Source organism: Falco rusticolus, chromosome 2 (assembly GCF_015220075.1).
Source record: "Falco rusticolus isolate bFalRus1 chromosome 2, bFalRus1.pri, whole genome shotgun sequence".
Classification (NCBI taxonomy): domain Eukaryota; kingdom Metazoa; phylum Chordata; class Aves; order Falconiformes; family Falconidae; genus Falco; species Falco rusticolus.
This window is the reverse complement of record NC_051188.1, coordinates 78,877,575-78,897,288: the sequence shown is the minus strand read 5'-3', so window position 1 is coordinate 78,897,288 and position 19,714 is coordinate 78,877,575. Positions and strand designations below refer to the sequence as shown.

The window sequence follows — 19,714 nt, the reverse complement described above, 5'->3', positions numbered from 1 at the left end:
GCAGCAAAGTAAGAAACAGAAAGAGCCTGGGTGGGTGAGAAAATTCTCACATCTGGCCTTGACGTGAGCCTGAGCACAAGCCGCAGCGGGCTCCAAGGCACTCTTCTATGGACCACTCTTGCAGGCAGATCCACAAACAAATGTCAAGGAATTATCTGAGAGACGGCCACCAAAAGGATCCAACTACTTTCTCCCTGCCAAATGGCAGGAGCTGGCCTTTAATGAGAGAAGACTTACGCTCCCTCCCTCAAGTGGAGAGGTGACTCTCAGTTCTTGAGTTGCTGTCTGTTTTTCTTTAAAACAAAAATACCAATGGGAAAAAGTAGTGCTATCAAACAGTTGCAGATCCCCAAGAATGGATTCATTTGTGTCCTTAAGGAGGAAAAGTTTACCAAGTGTTACTGCAACATTAATACCTTTCCTCTTTTAAAATGAAACCAGACTAGCTATGACTTTGAGACAAGCATTTTCCCTGAACACATGCAGTCTAGCTTAACAGCAGTTTTTGCTAGTAGGTAGGTACAAAAATAAACCAACCATAAAGCTAAATAAAATCAACTAATTTTAGTACTCACAGGCTGAGCAAAGAGAACAAAATCTACAAGTAATTTATTTTTCACAATTTCAAATTATTAGTAAACAGTGGTGAGGGAAAAGAAGGATTGTAAAGTGCAATTACTGTCTTAACAGATTCCCTCCAAAAGAGCATTTTAATTATGACACATTAATTGTATTCAATGAATTATAATTTTCATTCCAGTAAGATTTTTTTCTCCATCCACCTTATTTTCCTCAAATTCCCTCTCCACCATACCCCACAGGTTTCATCTATTTGAGGAGAACTCTTCAAAAAACCTGAAACAAAGGTCTAGAACATCTGTCCCCTGCTGCCCTCCCCTTAAAATACTCTTAGACATAAAAAGGCAGCGAGAGCAGAAGGAGAGACAGGCAAAAGGAAGAATGAGGGAAGAACTCTGAGGCAGGAGAGAGGAGGGGGTGTGGGGGGGGGTGGAAGGTATTATTTTATCAACCTTTGGCAAAACAGGAAGCAAACATTGGCTCAAGGCTTTCTGAAGGCATGAGAGCTAACTTTGCTAGGTGACTGCTCTCGGAGCGTGGCCGAAAGCCCATCAGCCACGCCTGGAGGAAGCTCGCGGAAAAGGCCAGGCCCGTGGGCAGTCGCAGGTTCAGCTGCCAAACTTCCATCCCAAGAGAAGTTTACCCAGCTCCTTGGCAAGGATCTTGGGTGGTTCTGGGCTGCTGCTGCCTTTGCTGCACAGAGCATGCAGCTGCTGCCATAGCAAAACCAAAACACGCAGCTGATGCAGACATGCTCGTGCTACCTCAGGTACTGCCAGCGGTAATGGAGCTCACTGCGTGTTGCAGAGCCACCTGCAAAAGCACAGTAGATTGCTTTGCAGAGGACCCTGTTGTCACAACTAGACTGTTAAGATCCACGAGTTAGCTGGTTTCTACTAGCTCAGTTCTATAATGCCGTAATCCAATTGCATGGGTGGCTGCAATGTAGACATATGCAGAGAAGCGGAGACAGATAGTCAGCTAACTTGTTATTTTAAAACTAAGGGAGTTCATGTGCAAAAATTTGCAAATAAAATCTATTTCAGTCCTGAGCTATTTCAAGTGCTTTGAAGGACACTGAAGTAACAGATAAAAATTAAAATGTAAAACTTTCAATTTTAACAGCACTCTGCTATCCGCAGAACATGTACTGCATTTACTTCATGAGCTCAGATCTACATAGCAAAACCAGACTGAAAAGCAGCAAGATGTATGACAGTCCCATCAATGGCAGGAAAAAACCACTTCCTTTCCTTTTCTTTGAAGATCAGATCTCAAGTCCTAATCTGGTCAGAAATAGGAGCAACAAGTTCCTTCACTTATTTAAAGAAATTATGATGAAATCTGTATTTTCCAGTAAGGGAGAGAGGTATGTCTGATTCATAGTGGAGATGCACATGAGCAAGGGTATGCCACTGTATCAGCTTCTTTTTTAAAACATAGTTATACTTGACAATGGCCAGATAACATTTCAGGTCAGACTTGCTTCACCTACAATAAGTGAGAAATTTTCAAAGATGATAAACTGTGGAGGCAATGTAACAGCTAACGTTACTAACAGACTCGAAGTCTTAAGTGCCCTTCATGAAAATGAAGGCCTTGCAGGGTGTAGTAGTTTTTAAATATGTCTTGCCAGACACTATCACTAGAGCTCACAGACCTCTGGTTAAAGCGGGGGGGGGCGGAAGCAAAAACAAAAACACAAACAAACCCCAAGAAAAAAAAGATTCCTTCTTTCATAATCACAAACACTCAAACATTTGGGAATTCCACATGGGTCTTCTTTTGCCCACTGGTTTGGTTTCATCTCATTTTTGCTCCAAATCCCAACTAACTTACTCCTTAATAATAGTAAAAATAGTTATTACCTCTCCCTCTGCTTTTCTCTTTCCTAATCTAATACTTTTGTCTTGATAGGGAATGAAATGCAAGGAGCAGCAAAAGGTGTGAACCTGAAAACTATTGTCACCACACCTGCTCCTCACAACAGATCTTCTGCACCAACTGACCAGGATCTGAATGCACGATTGCTACAACTGGCAACCCTGGGTAACAAAACTTCCACCACTTCTCTGAAAGAGAAAAAGCACCTTTAAAGGAGCAGTTAGTGGGTCTCTAATCCAACTGTCCCCGGGAAAGGAGCACATCCTGGGGAACGATCATGATCAGCCTCATTCATTCATGTCACTCTGTGTACAGACACGGCAGACCATTGCAGCCCACCTACAAACAGCAAGGCAAAGACTTGCTATAAAACACTAACTGTGCTATACTCTAATCAGGGCACCTGCATTGTAATTAATACTCGCATTTTGGGTTATTTTTATAGTACAGGCTCCACTACCTCCATGCATTCCCTTTGGTGAGGGCTACTTTTGTATGAAAGGAGGTGCCAGAATGCGAATTTGTAAAGGCAGGGACCTTTCTGTCAACTGCTATGGTTGTTTGCTTTGTCTTTGGTCAAAAATAGATTACACCCCACTGGAAGACAGTACATCACTGTATTAGTCCTGTCTTATAACTTTCAGGTCCTTGTCCTTTTTATTTTGCAGGCATCCAACAACAACCAAAATATACCCAACTCATCATTTAAGAACAGGAATATTTTGCATTTCAATAGTATTTCCATTAGAGGGATCTGGAGGGATTTTGACCCTGTCACCTCAAAATATCCAACTACACCACAGAACTCCTCTTTGCTCCTCAACCCTTTCTTCTTTCAGTTTTCATAAAGAGCTCAAAAATAAACATGAAAGACCCACATTATTTTTAAAAAAAAGGAAAGAAAGAGAGAAAGACTTGAGTTGGAGCTTGACTTCTGGTATTTGAACCTGGAAGCATGACATTTTCAAAACTTCTTGTATCTAGAAAGACGGTAAACTCCCTCTCAGCAAAATTAAGAAAGCAGAGCTTAGCTTCCTAGGGAACAGCACAGCTCCAGAAATCAGGCCCTTATCACCAAATATAGCAAGACTACTGAAGCAATGAAATTACAAGAGCAGTTGAATCTTTCCTCACAATCTTCATTCCTTCCAACACTCAGGAAATAAGAGCTATCAACAATTAAGGAAGAATGGCTCCATGTTCAGAACTTGCTGACGTGTCTGTTAATCACCTTCAAAATACCAAGCTATAAATGTTAAGAGTCCATGACACACTTGAGGTGTTTAATACATATCCTTCTTTTCTTTAATAGCTGGAAGAAATTGAAGGAAAAATAACCACCCACCAATTACATGGAAACTGGAGTTTGTGTTTTGCAGTGAAGGTCATTAGACCCAACATTCACATTGACCTTAAAACTTCAGAGCAAGTTTACAGGACAGGTTTTTGCTCACAGGTCCCTGCACAGAACAAACTGCCATTAGGAAATAAAATAGACAAAACCTCTTCATGCATAGACTGAAAAATTGACATTGAAATTTCAAAAAGGAGCTGTGGCATTCAGAGCACAAGTCAAATCCTACCATGGTTTCAATATCTGCTAATCAGACCACAGCTACGTGACTCTGAGGAAGCATACGCCTGACCTCTCTTTGCAACGAACTTGCAGGAATAACATTTACCTGCTCTCAATAAAAACACAAGTTGGAAATGCAGTGGGACTGGTGGGAATACCACTACCTCATGCAATGAAGGCTAACACATGAGGCAACAGTACTTTCTTTGCAAATATTTAATGCAATCCAGATGGACTTCAAGAAAGCTGTGAAGAACATGGGGTGCTTTAAGAGTTTGACTGTTCTATTGGTCAAAAGCTCACAGGAGAAACAAAATTAATATGAAGAGAACAGCAGTAAAGATTGCAAAAAAACCCCTAAATGATCTTTGATTCAATTTCTCACAGTGCTTGAAATCTCAGGGCAGGAAAAATAATAAAAGATAGAGCAAAGGAATTCCATCAGATTATTTAAAGAAATAAGAAGTAAGAACAGAGCACACAATTCATATTGGGCTCTTGCTACCTCTTATTTAAATTTGGAATTGGAAGACGTGTACCCACACAGACAGGTGTAAAGCACAATCCATCAGAAGCAGGACACATAAGAATACATCCACAAAATAAGAGACAAATATATCACACTCCTCAATACAATAGACCTTCTTTTTCACCTTTCACATAATTCTTAAGTAGATCTGCCTGTGAATGGATGAGAGTGGGGGTAATGACAATTGACACTGACCTGGTAGCTAGTCTAGAGACCCAATATGATTAGGAAGGATACTGTATTATAAAACTTAAAATTATAGAAACACTCTGGCTGCAAACACTTTGTAAAATTGGATTGACTGCACTGAAGTTTCCTCTCTTGAAAATAAAATAAATTTGACTTCACACAGCTGCTCTATTTTTATATCGTCAGAACAAGTATTTCAGAACTGCCATTGTGAAATGCAGTTCTGTGCTGTGTGTATCTGCTCTATGAAAAATCAGAATTGGAATGAAAGCCAAACAGTGTGCCTTAAATGACCTGAAAAACGTAATTCTTTCATAGTAGCTTCCTTCCAAGAACAGAAATTAAAAAAGGAAAATTTCTAAAAATGCAACTGAGCAGTAAAGCAAGCTCAGTAGTGCTGAAGTCTTTCACAAATGCTTACTCCCCATACTGGCACAGTAGCTTTCAACGCTTAACGTACACACTTTCAAAGTCACGAGGCACCAATGCTATCATAACCATGACATTAAGTCTTGTGCCTCTTCTCACAACCTGCTCTTTGGTCTTGGTCCATCCGCTACTGCCTTGTCTGCATTTACCCACCCCCTCTCTGTAACACTGTCTGGAGCAGCAGCTTTGCCATCCACCCTTCTGCTCCGACAGCATGGAAGCAAAGCCATGCTGCTCTGCAGCTCTTCGTTCTTCCTCCCTAGCAAAATGTCAGGGCACTGAGCTCAGCTGTCCTGGGAGAAGCCTAGGTGAGGAAGGGAGTTAGCCTGGGGGAAAGTCCCATGCAGGAGGGGTGCAAGAGTAAAGGAAGGTGTCCAAGCAGCTTTGTACTATTCTCCGCAAAGCAGAAAAACAAGTACATTTGTGATCTTTAAGCCTTCCAGTTTCAGGCAGGAAACGAGATAACAAATTCATCTCCATCAACAGTAAAGAATAATTTTTAACTGCACTCTACTGAGTCACTACATGCCAAGATCTGATTTTGGAAACACAAGCGCATTTATAACCTTACTTAAAACCTCGGTGGGCCTACTTGTGAATAAATGTTCACATGTGCTAAACACCAGTGGTGGTCTTTTAATTAATTAACGAGAACTCAGAACTAGCTCAAAATAGTAAAAGGTTTGCAACCAGATTCAGAGCTTTTTTTTCTTTTTCCAGATGGAAAAAAATCACTGAGACAAGTTTTTCTGAAACCTTGCATCACATGTAATACAAGTAATACTAGCTGTTAAGTGTTAAGTGAAGCCTCCAGGTGCACTGAGGGCAGCACATTTCTCCCTCTTAGATCTCCAGTCACATTATCAAAAGCTTGTCCTTTTTCCTTCTCCATTTCTTCCAATTTCAGAATCCCCCTAGACACGTAAGGGGATGTTACACTTGATAGTCACTTTTTCGACCTAAAATTATTTTCCTCATTTAAGACATACTGAATTAGATTATTAGTCCAATCAAATCTGGTATCTTGATTCTGGCAGAAACCAATAGTGAATGTTCCCTGGAGTAATGAAGCACACACAACACCACACTAATAGAACTAGTCAAATATGCAGCGCGCAACACGGAGGAAAAATTATTTCATGGCCTCTACGCCCATCAGGCTACACCTTAATGCCTCACACTTAGTTAGCTTTTTTTTTTAAAAAAACTCCCTTTATTGATCATAAATAAGCCACCCTTTCTCAATACATGCATTGATCCTACCGTCATACATTTCAATTAGAGCAACGATGTGGCCAATCCTCTTACATTCAAGGTGTAAACCAGAAAGAGCTCACAGCAGCCTAAAAATGTAACACAGCTGAACACTCCCTGTTGGCTTAGCAGTTTCACATTCATCAGCAGTTTATTAAGTAGAGGAGCTAAAGCAGCAGAATAAGAATTCTTTTGTGCACACGGGGAAGCAAGGATCTAAACTCCCGAAGTAAACACGAAGTTCTGAGGGAAAGCCCCGAGGGCCTTCAGGAAATTAATCCCCACTCAGCTGACTAGTCATCCCCACCAGCAGCCCAGCACCGCTCCTCCGGGGATCTCATGACACAGATGAAAGAGCAACTACATGGCAAAAAACTTGAGCAATGCTGGTAAAGGCAGATGGGGGAGATTCAAGGAAACATGGTCTGTTTGAACGCAGTATTAAACCCACGCACGTTCTTTGTGTTATTAATGAGTAACATACGAATTCCCGAAAAAGGGGGCTGGTTTCGCTTTGCTATCACTTACTTTAGCAGGAAGATTTCGAGTGATTCTCGCTGAGGCACCGGGAGGATCTATGAAAGCACCCAATCACAATGCAAAACAGCTTAAAAAATAAAAGAACAAAAAAGCACCCTCTCACTCTAAACCACAGTCATTTCGACTGACAAAACAACTCGCTTCCAACGAAAATGAGACAGCCTCACACCAGGGACCAGCTCCGCAGGATCTCCGGAGCAGTCGCCGGGCCGCGGCAGAACCGCCTCCCTCCGGCAGCCGCTGCCCTTCGCCACTCCCCGCACCGCACTGCCCCGCTCCGCACCGCACCGCTGGCGCCCGGGGACGCGCCTCCCGCCCGGCCCGTGGAAACTCGCTGCTGCCGCCGCCGTCGCTCCCCCGCGCCGGGCACCGGCAGCGTCTTTCGGGGCGGGGGGGGAGGGGGGGGGCGGGGAGGCTCCGGCACTGATCATCGGGAGAAAGTTGTGTTTGGACCCGGAGGCGGCTAACTCCAGACCCCCGAGAAGTTCCCCCCCCCCCCCCGAGAAGTTGGCCCTCCCCCCCTCCGAGCCCGCAGTCCACGGCCCGCTCCTACCGCCTGCGGCGGGGTCCCGATCAGCATCTCCAGGTAGTAGCCGCGGCCAGAGTCCCCCTGAAGATTCTCCACCATAGCTAAAAAGTTGAGGGTGCCGCCGGGATCCGAGGCCAAGGCCAAGCCGTCCGCGCCACCGAGGGAGTCCTGCTGCCGGCTGCCGCTCCCCGGCCGCAACACCACCGGGGCTGGCGGAGACCCGCCGGGGGCGGCCGGATGGGACACACGGAGCGGGAGGAAGAAGAAAGCCCGGCAGAGCCCCGCGGCGCCGGCCAGGAGGAGCAGGAGACTGGGAGCCGGCGGCAGCGTCCCCATCCCGGCGGCAGCGCGGGGGCCGGGGGCGCTTCCGAACTGCAGCGGCTCCGGCCGGAGGCAGCGGCCGCCTGGCTGCCAGACTGGAGCAGCCGGGGCGGGGAGGGGGAGGGGAGGAGGAGGAGGAGGAAGAAGAAGAAGAAGAAGAAGGGAGCGGCTTACCCACGCCCCGGCTTCATCCCCCCCTCCCCCGAACCGAGCTCCTCCTCGCGTTTCTCCCGTACGGCCCCCGGGCAGCGGGGGGCTGCGGCCGCCCCGGGACCTTGCGGGAAAGTTGCTCCGGGCCAGCGCCCGCGGGAGAAACTTCCTGGCTCGGCTCAGCCCAGCGCAGCCCCGCTAACGGACCGTGACGGCACGGCGGGGGAAAAGTTTCCGTACGAGTGGCGGGGCGGGCGAGGAACGCCCGGGGGGGGCGGGCGCGGCCGGTCCCCGCCCGGTGCGGCGGCAGCGGCTCGACCCTCACCGCCGGGGGGAGAGCGGGCGCCTCAGGGCCCCGCGGGCGTGGAGGCTGTGGCCAGGCAGGGGGTGGAGGAGGAGGAGGAGGAGGTGGTGGCGGTGGCGGGTAGGTCGGAGCCGGGTGCGGGGCTGTGGATGCGTGTCCCGCACGGGTGGCCGTGGCTGCGTGTGCCTGTGGTGCGGGTGGCAGCAGCCACGTTTCACAGCGGCGGCGTGTGTGCCAATTCATCTGCTGCAATAATAAGAGCGAGGCATGAAAGACGTCTGCTTGTGAGAAAGCCTGCGAGGCTTTAAATGTCTTCATCATGCACGGAATTAATAACCGGAGTCAAGTGTGGCCTTTCAAAAGATGGGAACACTTAGGATGGAATTACTCTCTGCACCTCTGGAGTAATGGCAGTGCCAGATGACTGGATGGAGCAGACAGTCCAAAAGCCTTTAAAAACAGCACTGGGCAAGTTTAAGAAGATTCACTTTGGGTTTGTTTCTGACCCTTCCCCCCATCCTCTGTAGTAGATAGAGTTGAAAAATAGCCAGCCCAAGTCATGCATACTCTCAGTATCCCCCAACCAATTTGCTGGTGACCACCTGGTCTGTCCATGTGTGTGTAAATCTGCTCCAGGCTGCGTGGACTGAGATCCCTCCCCTGCCACAGGAAAGAAGGAGGACTCCCTCCCTTATTTGAGGTGGAATAATCATCTGTAAGATTTCCAAGTGTTTCAAAGGTATTAAATGAAGTTTCACTAGGAGGTAGACAGTAGCAACATTAATTCCCAGGAAGGCTAAGCAAACTATTTGCTGGGAGGGTATTCAGGTGCAACTTACTCCTAGCCGTTGCCAGAGCTGCTTGAAGATAGTACTAAAAGAAAATTAAAGCCCACCTGCCCTTGCTGAAGGAAAAAAGCTGTCTTCCCTGATGTTTTCAGTACTCTGGTTCTCTGTCGCTTAAAATCTGGAGCCCTTGCTCACACTTTGTAGCTCCTGTCATAGATCATTTCAGTGCCTCTGGTGCAGTTGGGTGCTTTCCTCTGCATCCACAGCTGGAGTGGGATGCAGCCCCTGTCCCTTTGGCTACAGAGGTCTCTGCAGGAGGAGGAAAATGCTTTAGTGCTCCTAACCTCGCCTAGCTGCAGCTGGGAAGGTGGGAAAGCCTGCAAGGAGCTTGGCCTCGCTGGGGTCTTGGGTGGGGGGCATAGACAAAGCTCGTGTTCAGGAGGTCATTTTGCTTGTGGGAAACTACACATCTTAGTAAAAGGTGAAATTGCGCAAACTTCCCCTGCTGTAGGAAGCTTTCTATGTGCCTCACAAGTAGGAATGTGAAATATTGCGGTCATGGTATGTCTAGTCTCACCTGCTCTAGGCTGATGGCAGCGGAACACCTGAGGGAGTGGTGTCGTGGCACGCACAAAGGGGTTATCTCCGGAGTGCTACAGTAATGGCTTTCTCTAATATAGCTGGGGTGGTGACAGGTTGTTCTGCAAGGCCTATCTAGTCAGAGCTGAAGGGGAATTAAAATGCTTCAGGCTCTTCAGGGGTGAGCTGAAAACTGCAGAAATGCCCCCCCTTTGAAAAAGGAAATGTGAAAAGTATTCAGGAGTATAATTGAACACCCCCTCAGAGTGGTAGGGATGTATTTATAACAGTCAGCAGCTATATACATTTTGTTTTAATTCTTTTACAGTACAGTAAGTCTTCCCCCTTGCCACTGTTGCTAAGATACGTTACCGTACTTCTGGCTAAAGCAATTCCAGTCAAAAGAAGTGTATAGTTTTCGAACTATGGAACGTATAGCATAGCCTTCAAGTATTGAAGAGAAAACTTGTCTTTTTCCATACTGTTTGTTAAAAGTTCTTGTCCTGTTTTCCACAGACCTAGATAAGTCTTATAGCAAATGCATATCAGGCAGCTACTGCATATGAAATGGTGTATGAGCACAGCAGGGCTGGTGTTCACACAATAGCATGTTGTGAGGTTTCAGCCTTGCCTCATCTGTTCCTTTATTTACCTAAGTATCTGATAAGGCTTAGGCTGTGCTATGGACAGGTGAGCAGTTCCAGTGCATTTATGAACAATGGAAGGAATGGGCCTTAAAAGAGCAGTGTAAACAACTGCTTTTGAAAGACGACATTATAAAGTCCTCCTGAGAGCTGAACAGCTGAATGTAACTATATCAAAACATTCCTTGGAGGGGAAATCATCTGTATGCCATGAATGCCACTACAATCAATATACACATTTATTTCTTTGTGTATCACATACAGAAAAGAAATGAAATGCTAGAAATAGACACAAGTTTAAGTGGCTGTACTCCTTGTTTTCTAGAATATATTGAGAATCTTGTTTTCTGTATTTTTGTTATTCCAAATATATATTCTTTGAGTAAATATTTTTTTAAAATCTTTGAATATCAGTCCCTGTGAATAGGTCTTTTTAAAAAGTCATTTAGTTGTCCACATATAAATTTGCAGATATATCTTGACTTTGATCCAATTCTGCATTAATTTAATTTGATGGTATTGTGGTGCTTTAGACCTTGAGCCACTTGACAGGGAATTAACATATGTCTCTCTAACATAACCTTCCACCAATTTTTACAGAATACAGCACATCATAAAAATCCAGCTGCGCGGTGTTCTGGACAAGGTGTATTAACCAAGTCAGGAGGACAGCTGCTGTACAGAGATGTTAAATCAGAACCACTGAGAAAACAAGCAGGAACGGAGAAGGTGGCTCAAGCTGCAGAAGTGCTGGACCTGATCCCAGTGGAGGGACTCAGGATGGCTAAAAAGACATCCTTTCCTTCCAAAAGAGGAAGCTATTAGGGAACTGCTCAGACTGAAGTGATTCTCTGCTGTGCATCTGAAGAAGTCGGGCTGACCTATGCTACCGTTGTGCACTAACAAGGGCAGATGGACATAAAGACTTCTGTTCTAAAACTGCTTTGTCTTCTTTCTGTGTTCCTACAGTTAGCATAATCAATACTACAATTTTAAGACTGATCGCTCTTTACGGCTAATTGCACCCTGGTACTGAAAGAAACCTAGCTGGACCTGCAGTGTACAAATGGTTAATTTGCAGAATGTGGTAGCCTTAGGAGAGGGGAGATTTTTTCTTCCTGGACCTGACTGGGAAATGGTCTTCTCTGTCTGTGGTCATTTTGCAATCAGCTTTTGCATATTTTGGACCTAATTCAATGAAACGTTGCTGGTAAATTACAGAACAGTAAACAATCAAGTGGCAGCAGAGACCACAAGATTTGGCTCTTGTGTGTGTCTGCCAAGGCAGTGTGTCTTCAAAGGCAAAACCAAACCAGCTACCCCATGTGATGAGGTGTGCCACCCAGAAGAGCTATTTTCTGTGGTGCTGAAGTGACGACATGGACAGTTCTGGGGCTTGTTTAAGGACTGAGCATATGCACTGTGTATAGAGCTCATCCAAAATGAACCTTGTGGCTGGGGATGTAGGTGCAAATGTTTAGTGCCCTTCATCTCTTTACTGTGGGTAGAGAATCTGTGGGTGGAAGTGTTGTCTTTGATCACTGCCTGTTCAATTAGTTTTCTGAGTGATGATAGATCCCTTTGGCTACAGTTGAACATGTAAGATGTTGAAGATCCAGCTGTCTTTTGTAAAAGTTTCATTAAAAAACAAGGAAAAGATCATCCTTGGTTGCTGCTGAAGGCCTCTAATCACTTGTAGAGCTTGGCTGAGCTGATCTAGAAAATCATCCCAAGACTTTGTTTTGTGGTAGAGGCTGTCATCCAGTTGTGTGCTGAGGTCCCTATTTTGCATCTTCTTCACTGGAGCAAGGTCCTCTACCCCAGCAAGATGTCACAGGATGTGAACTCTCCATTTGGAGCAAGAGGTCTTTTCTTCTGTAGAAATCTTCATGCCCCAAAATGTTTTCTTTCTCCCCTGGGTCTTCAAGTCCACATACACAACACCCTTTTCTCTGTCCCACCTCATCCCTTTTTCTCTGACAAAGTGGTGTGTCATTCAAAGAGAAGAGATGCAAAAAACCAGCTTGTTTTCTGCTTCTCCCTGTGCTAGAACAGAGGGGCTGTGCAGAAGCTACCATGTCTCTTTTGTGGAAAGAAGTGAGAGCAAAGGAAGGGGAGGCAGAAATGCACTTCCAAGTGGCTCAAAGTAAGGCTCACTTAGGCCCCTTAGGCTCAAAGGACAGCACAGAGCTGAAGTCAAGAGTAGGGTCCTGGACATCCTGGTGCTACAGTGCTGCTAATAAGTTTAGTATTGCATTTGTTTTGAATCTTGCTAGCGATGGGCCTGGTGTAGCTCATTGCTACCTGGGAGAGTGGCTGTCAGACCTTCTACCCCACATCTGAGGCAGCCTGCAGAATTCTTCATGAGTACATTGAGCACTCTCAGAAAAGCGTTATTTCTCCTCAGGAAGCTCTGCAGGCTTTCTCAAGCTTATTCTCTAGTGTGCACCATGGAAGAAATAATTTGTGGGTTAAACCTTAAAATGATCCAATATCGACCTTCTGATTCCAGACCTTCCTACACCACAAACAGCAATGGTTATAAATTTATAAACTATGAAAAATTAAACATGCAGTGAACTATAACAGCACTTTAAAAACAGCACATTGAGAGTTGGCACATACTGCTAAGATTACTCAGATGCTTTCACAAATGTGCAGGGCTGCAATCCACTTGCCTGGCACTGGTAGACCATTCATTTATTGTTTATAGTAAGAGTAGTAGGAATTGCTTGTTTGTGGGTGTTCAGGAAACTGGTCAGCTTGGTCAAGACTTCAGAAGCGCTTAGACCTCCACAATGTTTACTGGGAAGTGGAGGACATGGGATACAGAGCCCTCCTGGAAGTTTAGGCACCAGTTGCTTTGGGGAAGTAAATGCATGGAGTACAGTTTTATTCCAATCCACCTGTGTGCCAGATGTTCATCAAGATTACAAGCATGCTCCTGTCTGCACCTCACTTAAAAACTGCCATGAGGAATGCTATTTAAATAAGTTTACAATTTAATAATGCTGTGGGTCTATATTTATGCCCATTCTTGGAGAGGAATTTTGTGATGGACTACATTGTTTTAGCAGCCAGTCTTAACTTGAGAAGTTGCTGGCTGTTTACTGTAGTCTGCATAACCATTTCAGTGCGGAAAGTTCAAGAAACAAAGGATTTCATGCATGGCAAAATTAGTTCCTACAGCCTGTCTTTATAACTTGTGCTTTTCCCCCAACCCCCTTTCTTTATCACCCTGATGCTGACTGTGGCAGAGCCTCTGAAGACTGAATGTAGCAAGTATGTTTTGCTATAATCTATAAAGATCTCTAGTTTCCTTAACTTGGGTTCCTCAACTCAGTGACTGTCACCTGGACATAGAGCTTCCTTCCTTCCTTCCTTTCCTCTCCTCCTGGGCCAGTAGATTTCTGGATTCTAGTTTAGATATGCTGCTGTAGTAAATAAGATCGGAAATGCTGAAGGATGAGCATGAACCACAGACTTCAGACCAAGTGTTTGAGTGACACTTGGATGAAGGATAATTTGGAATGACAACCTAGGTACATGTAATTAGTAGAATTAATTAAAGATATTTTTAAAATAATTTTTTTGTTTTGATAGAAGATTATTTGCAGTCTGACAATGACTCTTTATTTTTTATTTTTGGCTTTTTAGTCTTGAAATGATACTTTTATTTGTAGATATATATATTATTTTTTGTCCGAAATAGTGACAGGGATGTGGATCAAGTCTTCATCCCAGTGGTAACAAAATTATTACACTTGTCACAGTGACCTTGATCTACATAATCTATTCTGTATCCCATTTCATACCCCAAACTCAAGCTCTGTTTTCCCAAAATTCTTAGAAAGAGTGAAGTTTTTCTGTTTGTGCACGTAAAGGTAAACGTGCATGAAAAATGAATATGTTACTAGCAAAGTAGTCCACAAGCACTGAAATATTCTTGGCATCTAAGCCATGGGGAAAACCCAGTGCATCTAAAAAGAGGTTTGCAGCTATCAGCTTTGTCAAATAAGGTCTTGCTGTTATCCTTCTGGGCCTCTGGAGAGCCCTGAAATGCTTTATTGGGGCTAGAGAAAGGTGAAATGGAATTGTGTTTTACAGAATGAACTCCAGTGGCAACTGTAATGCTAGTTCATGATGTACCAGGGTGTATTTAGCCTTTTGTGTGTTTGTGCTAATGATAAGCCCCAAATGCTACTTAAAACTCACACATACTTTAAAAAACTGATAATGAACTGTTTTCAGCTGTGAATGTTAGATTTTCTGCAGGATAGAGCTCAAAAATGGTTTAGGTGTTTTAAGGTTAAATAAGTCAATTAGTAAAAGGACTGTTACCCTACAGGTAATGACAGTAGATTAAATGGTCCAGATAAAACATGTCCTAAGGCAAAACGCTTTGATCCCTTTCAGAAAAAATGAGAAAGATCTGTGATCTTATAAGGTTTGATTACATTATTAATGTGTAAAGTGTTACATGCCTTTGCACTTCAGTTTTTCTCTGTCTTTACAATAGTTCATTATTCCTCACCAGATATAGGCTTACAGGTCTTCTCATAATCTATGTCTCCTGCTGTTTGTTTCAGGTATCCAACAATGAGAATAATTATGCTTGCCTGTTGGTATTCTTTGTTTTCAGGAAACAGTGCATCAGGGAGGCTGTTTCAGAGATGCAGACTCTTGCAGGCAGCCAGCCAAAAGATGCAGAGTCTGAAAACGGAGCTTAAAAAACTTCAGGTGATTCTTCCCTCATTTGTGATTGTAGAGCCCACTGAGGTAAGCTAGATTGATTTTCTGCTTACATGGGCAAGATCTAGCCATTTAACTTCAATTTTTCTTTCCTTCTTAATAGTTTATACTATTTCTTTTGTTGGGCATCAGAAATACATTACTTGGAGCTGGTTGCATGTCTTCTGGTCGATAATGCCTAGAACCTCAAACTAGAGAAGCTTATAACTGTTCTAAATTTAGAGGCTGAAGTTTTTTGGGCTGTAGGTCTGCCAGAGACTCACCTTATTTTCTGCAAGTTTGTTCCTGGCCTTTCTGAGAAATGCACTGGCCACAAGCCTATTGTTCTGCAGCTTAAAAAAAATCAGTCCGTTTTGTTTTTGGTTTTTTTTTTTTGGTGTGTGAGAAGCAGATATGGAATGTCCAGGCATTAGAAAAAAAGACTCAAAGGAAAGTTGCCTATCTATGAAGTGTATCTTCTATTGTTTTTATAAAAACAAGTCTGAGTACAGTCATAGTTATTATCCTATTAAAAAAATCAGTTTACATGTGCTCAGTAGCAACTCATCTAACAGCTAATTTTTTCCAAAGGCCCCTTATACACCTAATACGTTGCATCTCTTTGCTGGTCTTTACCTTCAGGTTGGAGAGCACTGTTTGGTCCTGATGTGGGGCTCGGTAAGACTTGCTTTGGAGTTACTGCATTTGGGCACTGCAGTGCTGGATACAGGGACAGGGATCGCAGAAGTGGCAATTGACCTCTCAGGAGAGCGCAGGAGGAGAAGACAGCTCCCACACTGAAATGGAGCAGGACTTGGCCTGGCATGCACAAAGGTGCAGACAGAAGAGCTGTGTCAGTGCAAAGAGAAATGGACCTGCACAGTGGCATGACTTGAAGGGGGGCAAACCAGGGAAGTATGTTGGAATGACAGCAGCAGGTTATTGGCACAGAGCAGAATAGCCCATGGTAATTTTAAAACACTTCTTATCAAATAAGGATATGAGTGCATGAATCCAGTATGCCTCAGATAAAGTAGTTTGTTAACTAATTAAGATTTCCCATAAAGGAATCTGTTCTGTCTTTTTTTGAAAGCAACTAGACCTTCTGGATTCTTACAGGCATGCATTGCTTTTTCCTTCATATGAGTTTATTGACTGCATTTTAATACCTTCTGAAGGACCACACAAAGAAACCTTCATGGTTTCACATTCCACTCTGGTCTCCATGGCAAAGGTTCAGCTGCTATTGCTTTTGAATATGAATTTCAGGATGTAGGACTGATAATCCTATTAGTCTGTCTAGGAAACAACAACAACGAAAAAGAAATAGAAGTTGACTCAATGTTGGAGGTAATCTCCTTTATCAGACTTGTATGAGAATACATGTTTCAAAGAGGAAAAGCATTCAAGAATGGCTGTTTCATCTTTCTAGGGTCTCATGTAGGCTGAAGTGGTGCATATTTTGGCCATATAGAAGGACTGAGTAAGTTTCTGGTTACCTTGTATTAGCAATACCCTTATCACCTGTGCTCTATTAAAATCTGGGTAATTGTACCCATTTCTAACAAAAGAGAGCTGTAATATGCAGTTTGGGTTCACTGTACCATGTATAAGCAGACTCAGCTTTAAATAGTTCAGAATAACTGCTTGGATTTGAAGAATAGTTGGCAGGAATGCCTTCTGCTAGGTGACCTTTGCAAATGAGTCTGCTGCTGCTACATGTAGTACCTAAGAAGCTGGTGTTTACTGTATTGGTTCTCTCCTGGGAGCTGGGAAAGAGGACACAGCAGCTCTTTGAGGCTTGGCAGAAGATATTCAGAGATGTCACTCCCCAACCCATTCCTGCCAAATACAATTAGAACTTTTGCTGGAGAGAAAATCATTTAGGGGTTGCACTTAAATCTTGGAAGGGCATTTAAGACACATCTGAAATTCTTCATTTTCAGCAGCTGATGCTGCAAACACAATGTAGATACTAGTGATAGCATAGAATTTGTTTTTCTTGCAATGAATACAAGGTATAAAGTGTTTATTGACTTAAAAAGAAAAAACTGAACAAACAGAATAAAGAAGAAAGCATTCGTGGCTGCTTTGAAGAAAAGAATGTTTTTATTTCATACTTTGAAGAAATTGTTCAAGTAGTTCAGCCGTGTAAAAATGTGACCACTCTAATGCTGCCAAGGGCAGTGAGATCAGGGATAATCTGCTGAGGAAATGCAGCTCACGCCAGCCAAAAGGAGAGTTTAAAACTTGCAACACCAATTTTTCCAAGAGTGAAGCATGTGCAGAAGGGGAGATTTGTACTGTTCTTTGCTTGGTGAAGAATCCCCTTACCTGTTTTGAGGAACGTTCTGTCTGGTTTGTGCTGTAGATGCACGTGGATGTGAGGGACAATCTTATGCATCTTCTCCCTCCATACTGCCTTTTCTTCCCAGTTAAAAGCTCCATCTAAGAACAAAGCAGCTGTAGGAAAACTATATAAAAGTTATGTTTCATCTTGCATTATGCTTCTTCCAAAAGAATTGCAGGATAACTGCCAGAAAAGGTGTAGACCAAATTGGGTACATTGCAGTATCATTACATGGTAATACAGAAATCAATGCTGTCACCATTGCTGTGGTAATGGGTGATGTGTACCTGCCAGCCTTATCATGATTTTGAGGATGTACAAGTTACTACTGATAGTAGTGTGGCACTGTAGTGCCCTTGTACACTGCTGCATACACTCTCTGACGTCCCAGTTTCTGCTGTAAAATTTAGGCAGTGCTTCCTCAACGTAATGGAAGTGGGGAGGAAGAAGAATGGATGGAGACCATTTCCTCCTTACCTGTCCCTTGCAGGTAAGTGTTGCTAGGTCTGTGTGGTTCTCTGAATACCAAAGGCTAGTGTCTGAAAAAAGGGTTCTGTTGCGTAGGTAGTCCTAGGGTCCTTGTATCAACTTGAGATAGGTGAAGTCTCATAGAGCAAGTCTTTCTAATTAGAGGGAGAGTGATATATACCCCCTCCAACACACTGCTTCTTCTAAAATGTCATTGACTTCTTGTCCTTGGAAGATTATAATCTATCTTTTTTGGTGTTCCTGTTGTGAGAAACTCCAGTGAAATTGCTCAGTAGTCCCTCACAGTTGCAAATATAAGGTCCTATTTAAAAGTCTGTTTCAGAGGGTCCTAACCTCTGGGTGGTTTTCTGTGCAATGTGGAGGAGGTACCCTCTGGCTGTGCCTGGGTTTGTGCTTCCAGGCTGTCTGGATGGATGGACAGTGAACGTCATCTTCAGGATGACTTTTCCCAGGACAGTGTGTGCATACATAGTAAGTGGTATACACGATTAAATGACTGTTTAAGCTCTTCAAGTGATAAGGTACAATACCAGTTAGTCACCTGAGGAGCTTGATGAAAATGTATTTACTGCTGTTTCTGAAGAACTAGTACACTACAGTAAGGGCAGCGTAGAAAAGCTCAAAGGCAGGATTTGGGTGACGTGATAAAATTAACTCATGGAGCACCCACTGAAGAGGGAGGGTAAAAGGTAATTTTGGATAGCTGTCCATTTATGATTGCTGCCCACCTTGTGAGCTCAGTGAGGAAGAGGTCTTGCAGAAAAAAAAAGAGAATGTGATAATGTTGCTAAATAATAATTAGTAAAAAGGGAGGGGGCCTGAGCGAAAGCTGTACTGACAACTTTAATTCTGACTCCAGCTTAGTGCTTGACTATGTATGCTTAATGTTCTTTTGAAGTAGTTCTGGTATACACGTGCCCACACACCCCCTTTGCAAACCGCTGTAGTCTGAAGAATAATTCTCAAGTTTTAGGGGGGGCGGGGGAGAAGCTTCCTTTTTGTTTAGCAACATGAAATGATTCTGTCATTTTTTTTCCCCTGGGGAGGTCTGAGTCAGCGGAAACATGGGATTATAGTGGAGTGTCTCTTCCATATACTTTTGACTCTTACAAGTATTGCCATACTAATGACTAAAGAGTAACTACTTCTGAGTGACTGCTGAACATTGTCCAGGGGCTCTATAGGTCAACTTAAAACGGAAATAAAGAATGCTTCATTTATTTGAAAATGCAGCAAAACCAGATTTAGATATGCTGCTACTGCAACTACCAAAGTACCTATGATGCACTTACCTATTGTTTTCATTGATCTTCAGGAATTATTTCTCTAAAACATGTGCAAGGACATAAATAATGTTACTTTAACACTTTCAAGTTCATTTGATGAGGTTTTTTGTCTTATGCTTTCTTCAGTCACACATAAAATTTATCAGTGCCTTCTCTTCCTTAGCTTTAATTCCTCTTATATTTATTCCTCTATATTTCTTTGTAAGCTTAAAATGGTTTCCTACCATATGAGCTGGCATCAACATTTTTTCTGTAAAGGCAATAATATTGCTTTCTAAAGCATCTTTCTATTCTATGGGCAACAGACTAGAGGAGACTTTTTGTCTTGTTCTCATCCTTGCCCTGTAATGTGCTTTGGCTGTAGTCGCTCAGCACTTCCATCCCCTTGTTTTTGAAGTCTTTCCTAGAGCTCTTTGTGCTACAGCTGAAGTCTGTAAGGTCAAAATATCAATTTTCTTGAGTGGGCAGTGGTGGTGTACTTACTGTGGCAGAGAAAAAACAGTGATGCTATACTTCTCTGCACCTCAGGCATTGTTCCTTCACCCTGCTGTATGACTGCTTTG

At 43.5% G+C, this 19,714-nt stretch overlaps 1 protein-coding gene across 1 annotated transcript in view; it reads right to left on the bottom strand.

Moving 5' to 3' along the window:
• BACE2 (beta-secretase 2) overlaps window positions 1-19,714 on the bottom strand; it is a 204,746-nt gene that overhangs the window by 47,649 nt on the left and 137,383 nt on the right. Inside the window, exon 4 of the mRNA XM_037377929.1 lies at window positions 7,534-8,178. Within this exon, the coding sequence (XP_037233826.1) occupies window positions 7,534-8,178 (645 nt within the window). The remainder of the gene's footprint in view (window positions 1-7,533; window positions 8,179-19,714) is intronic.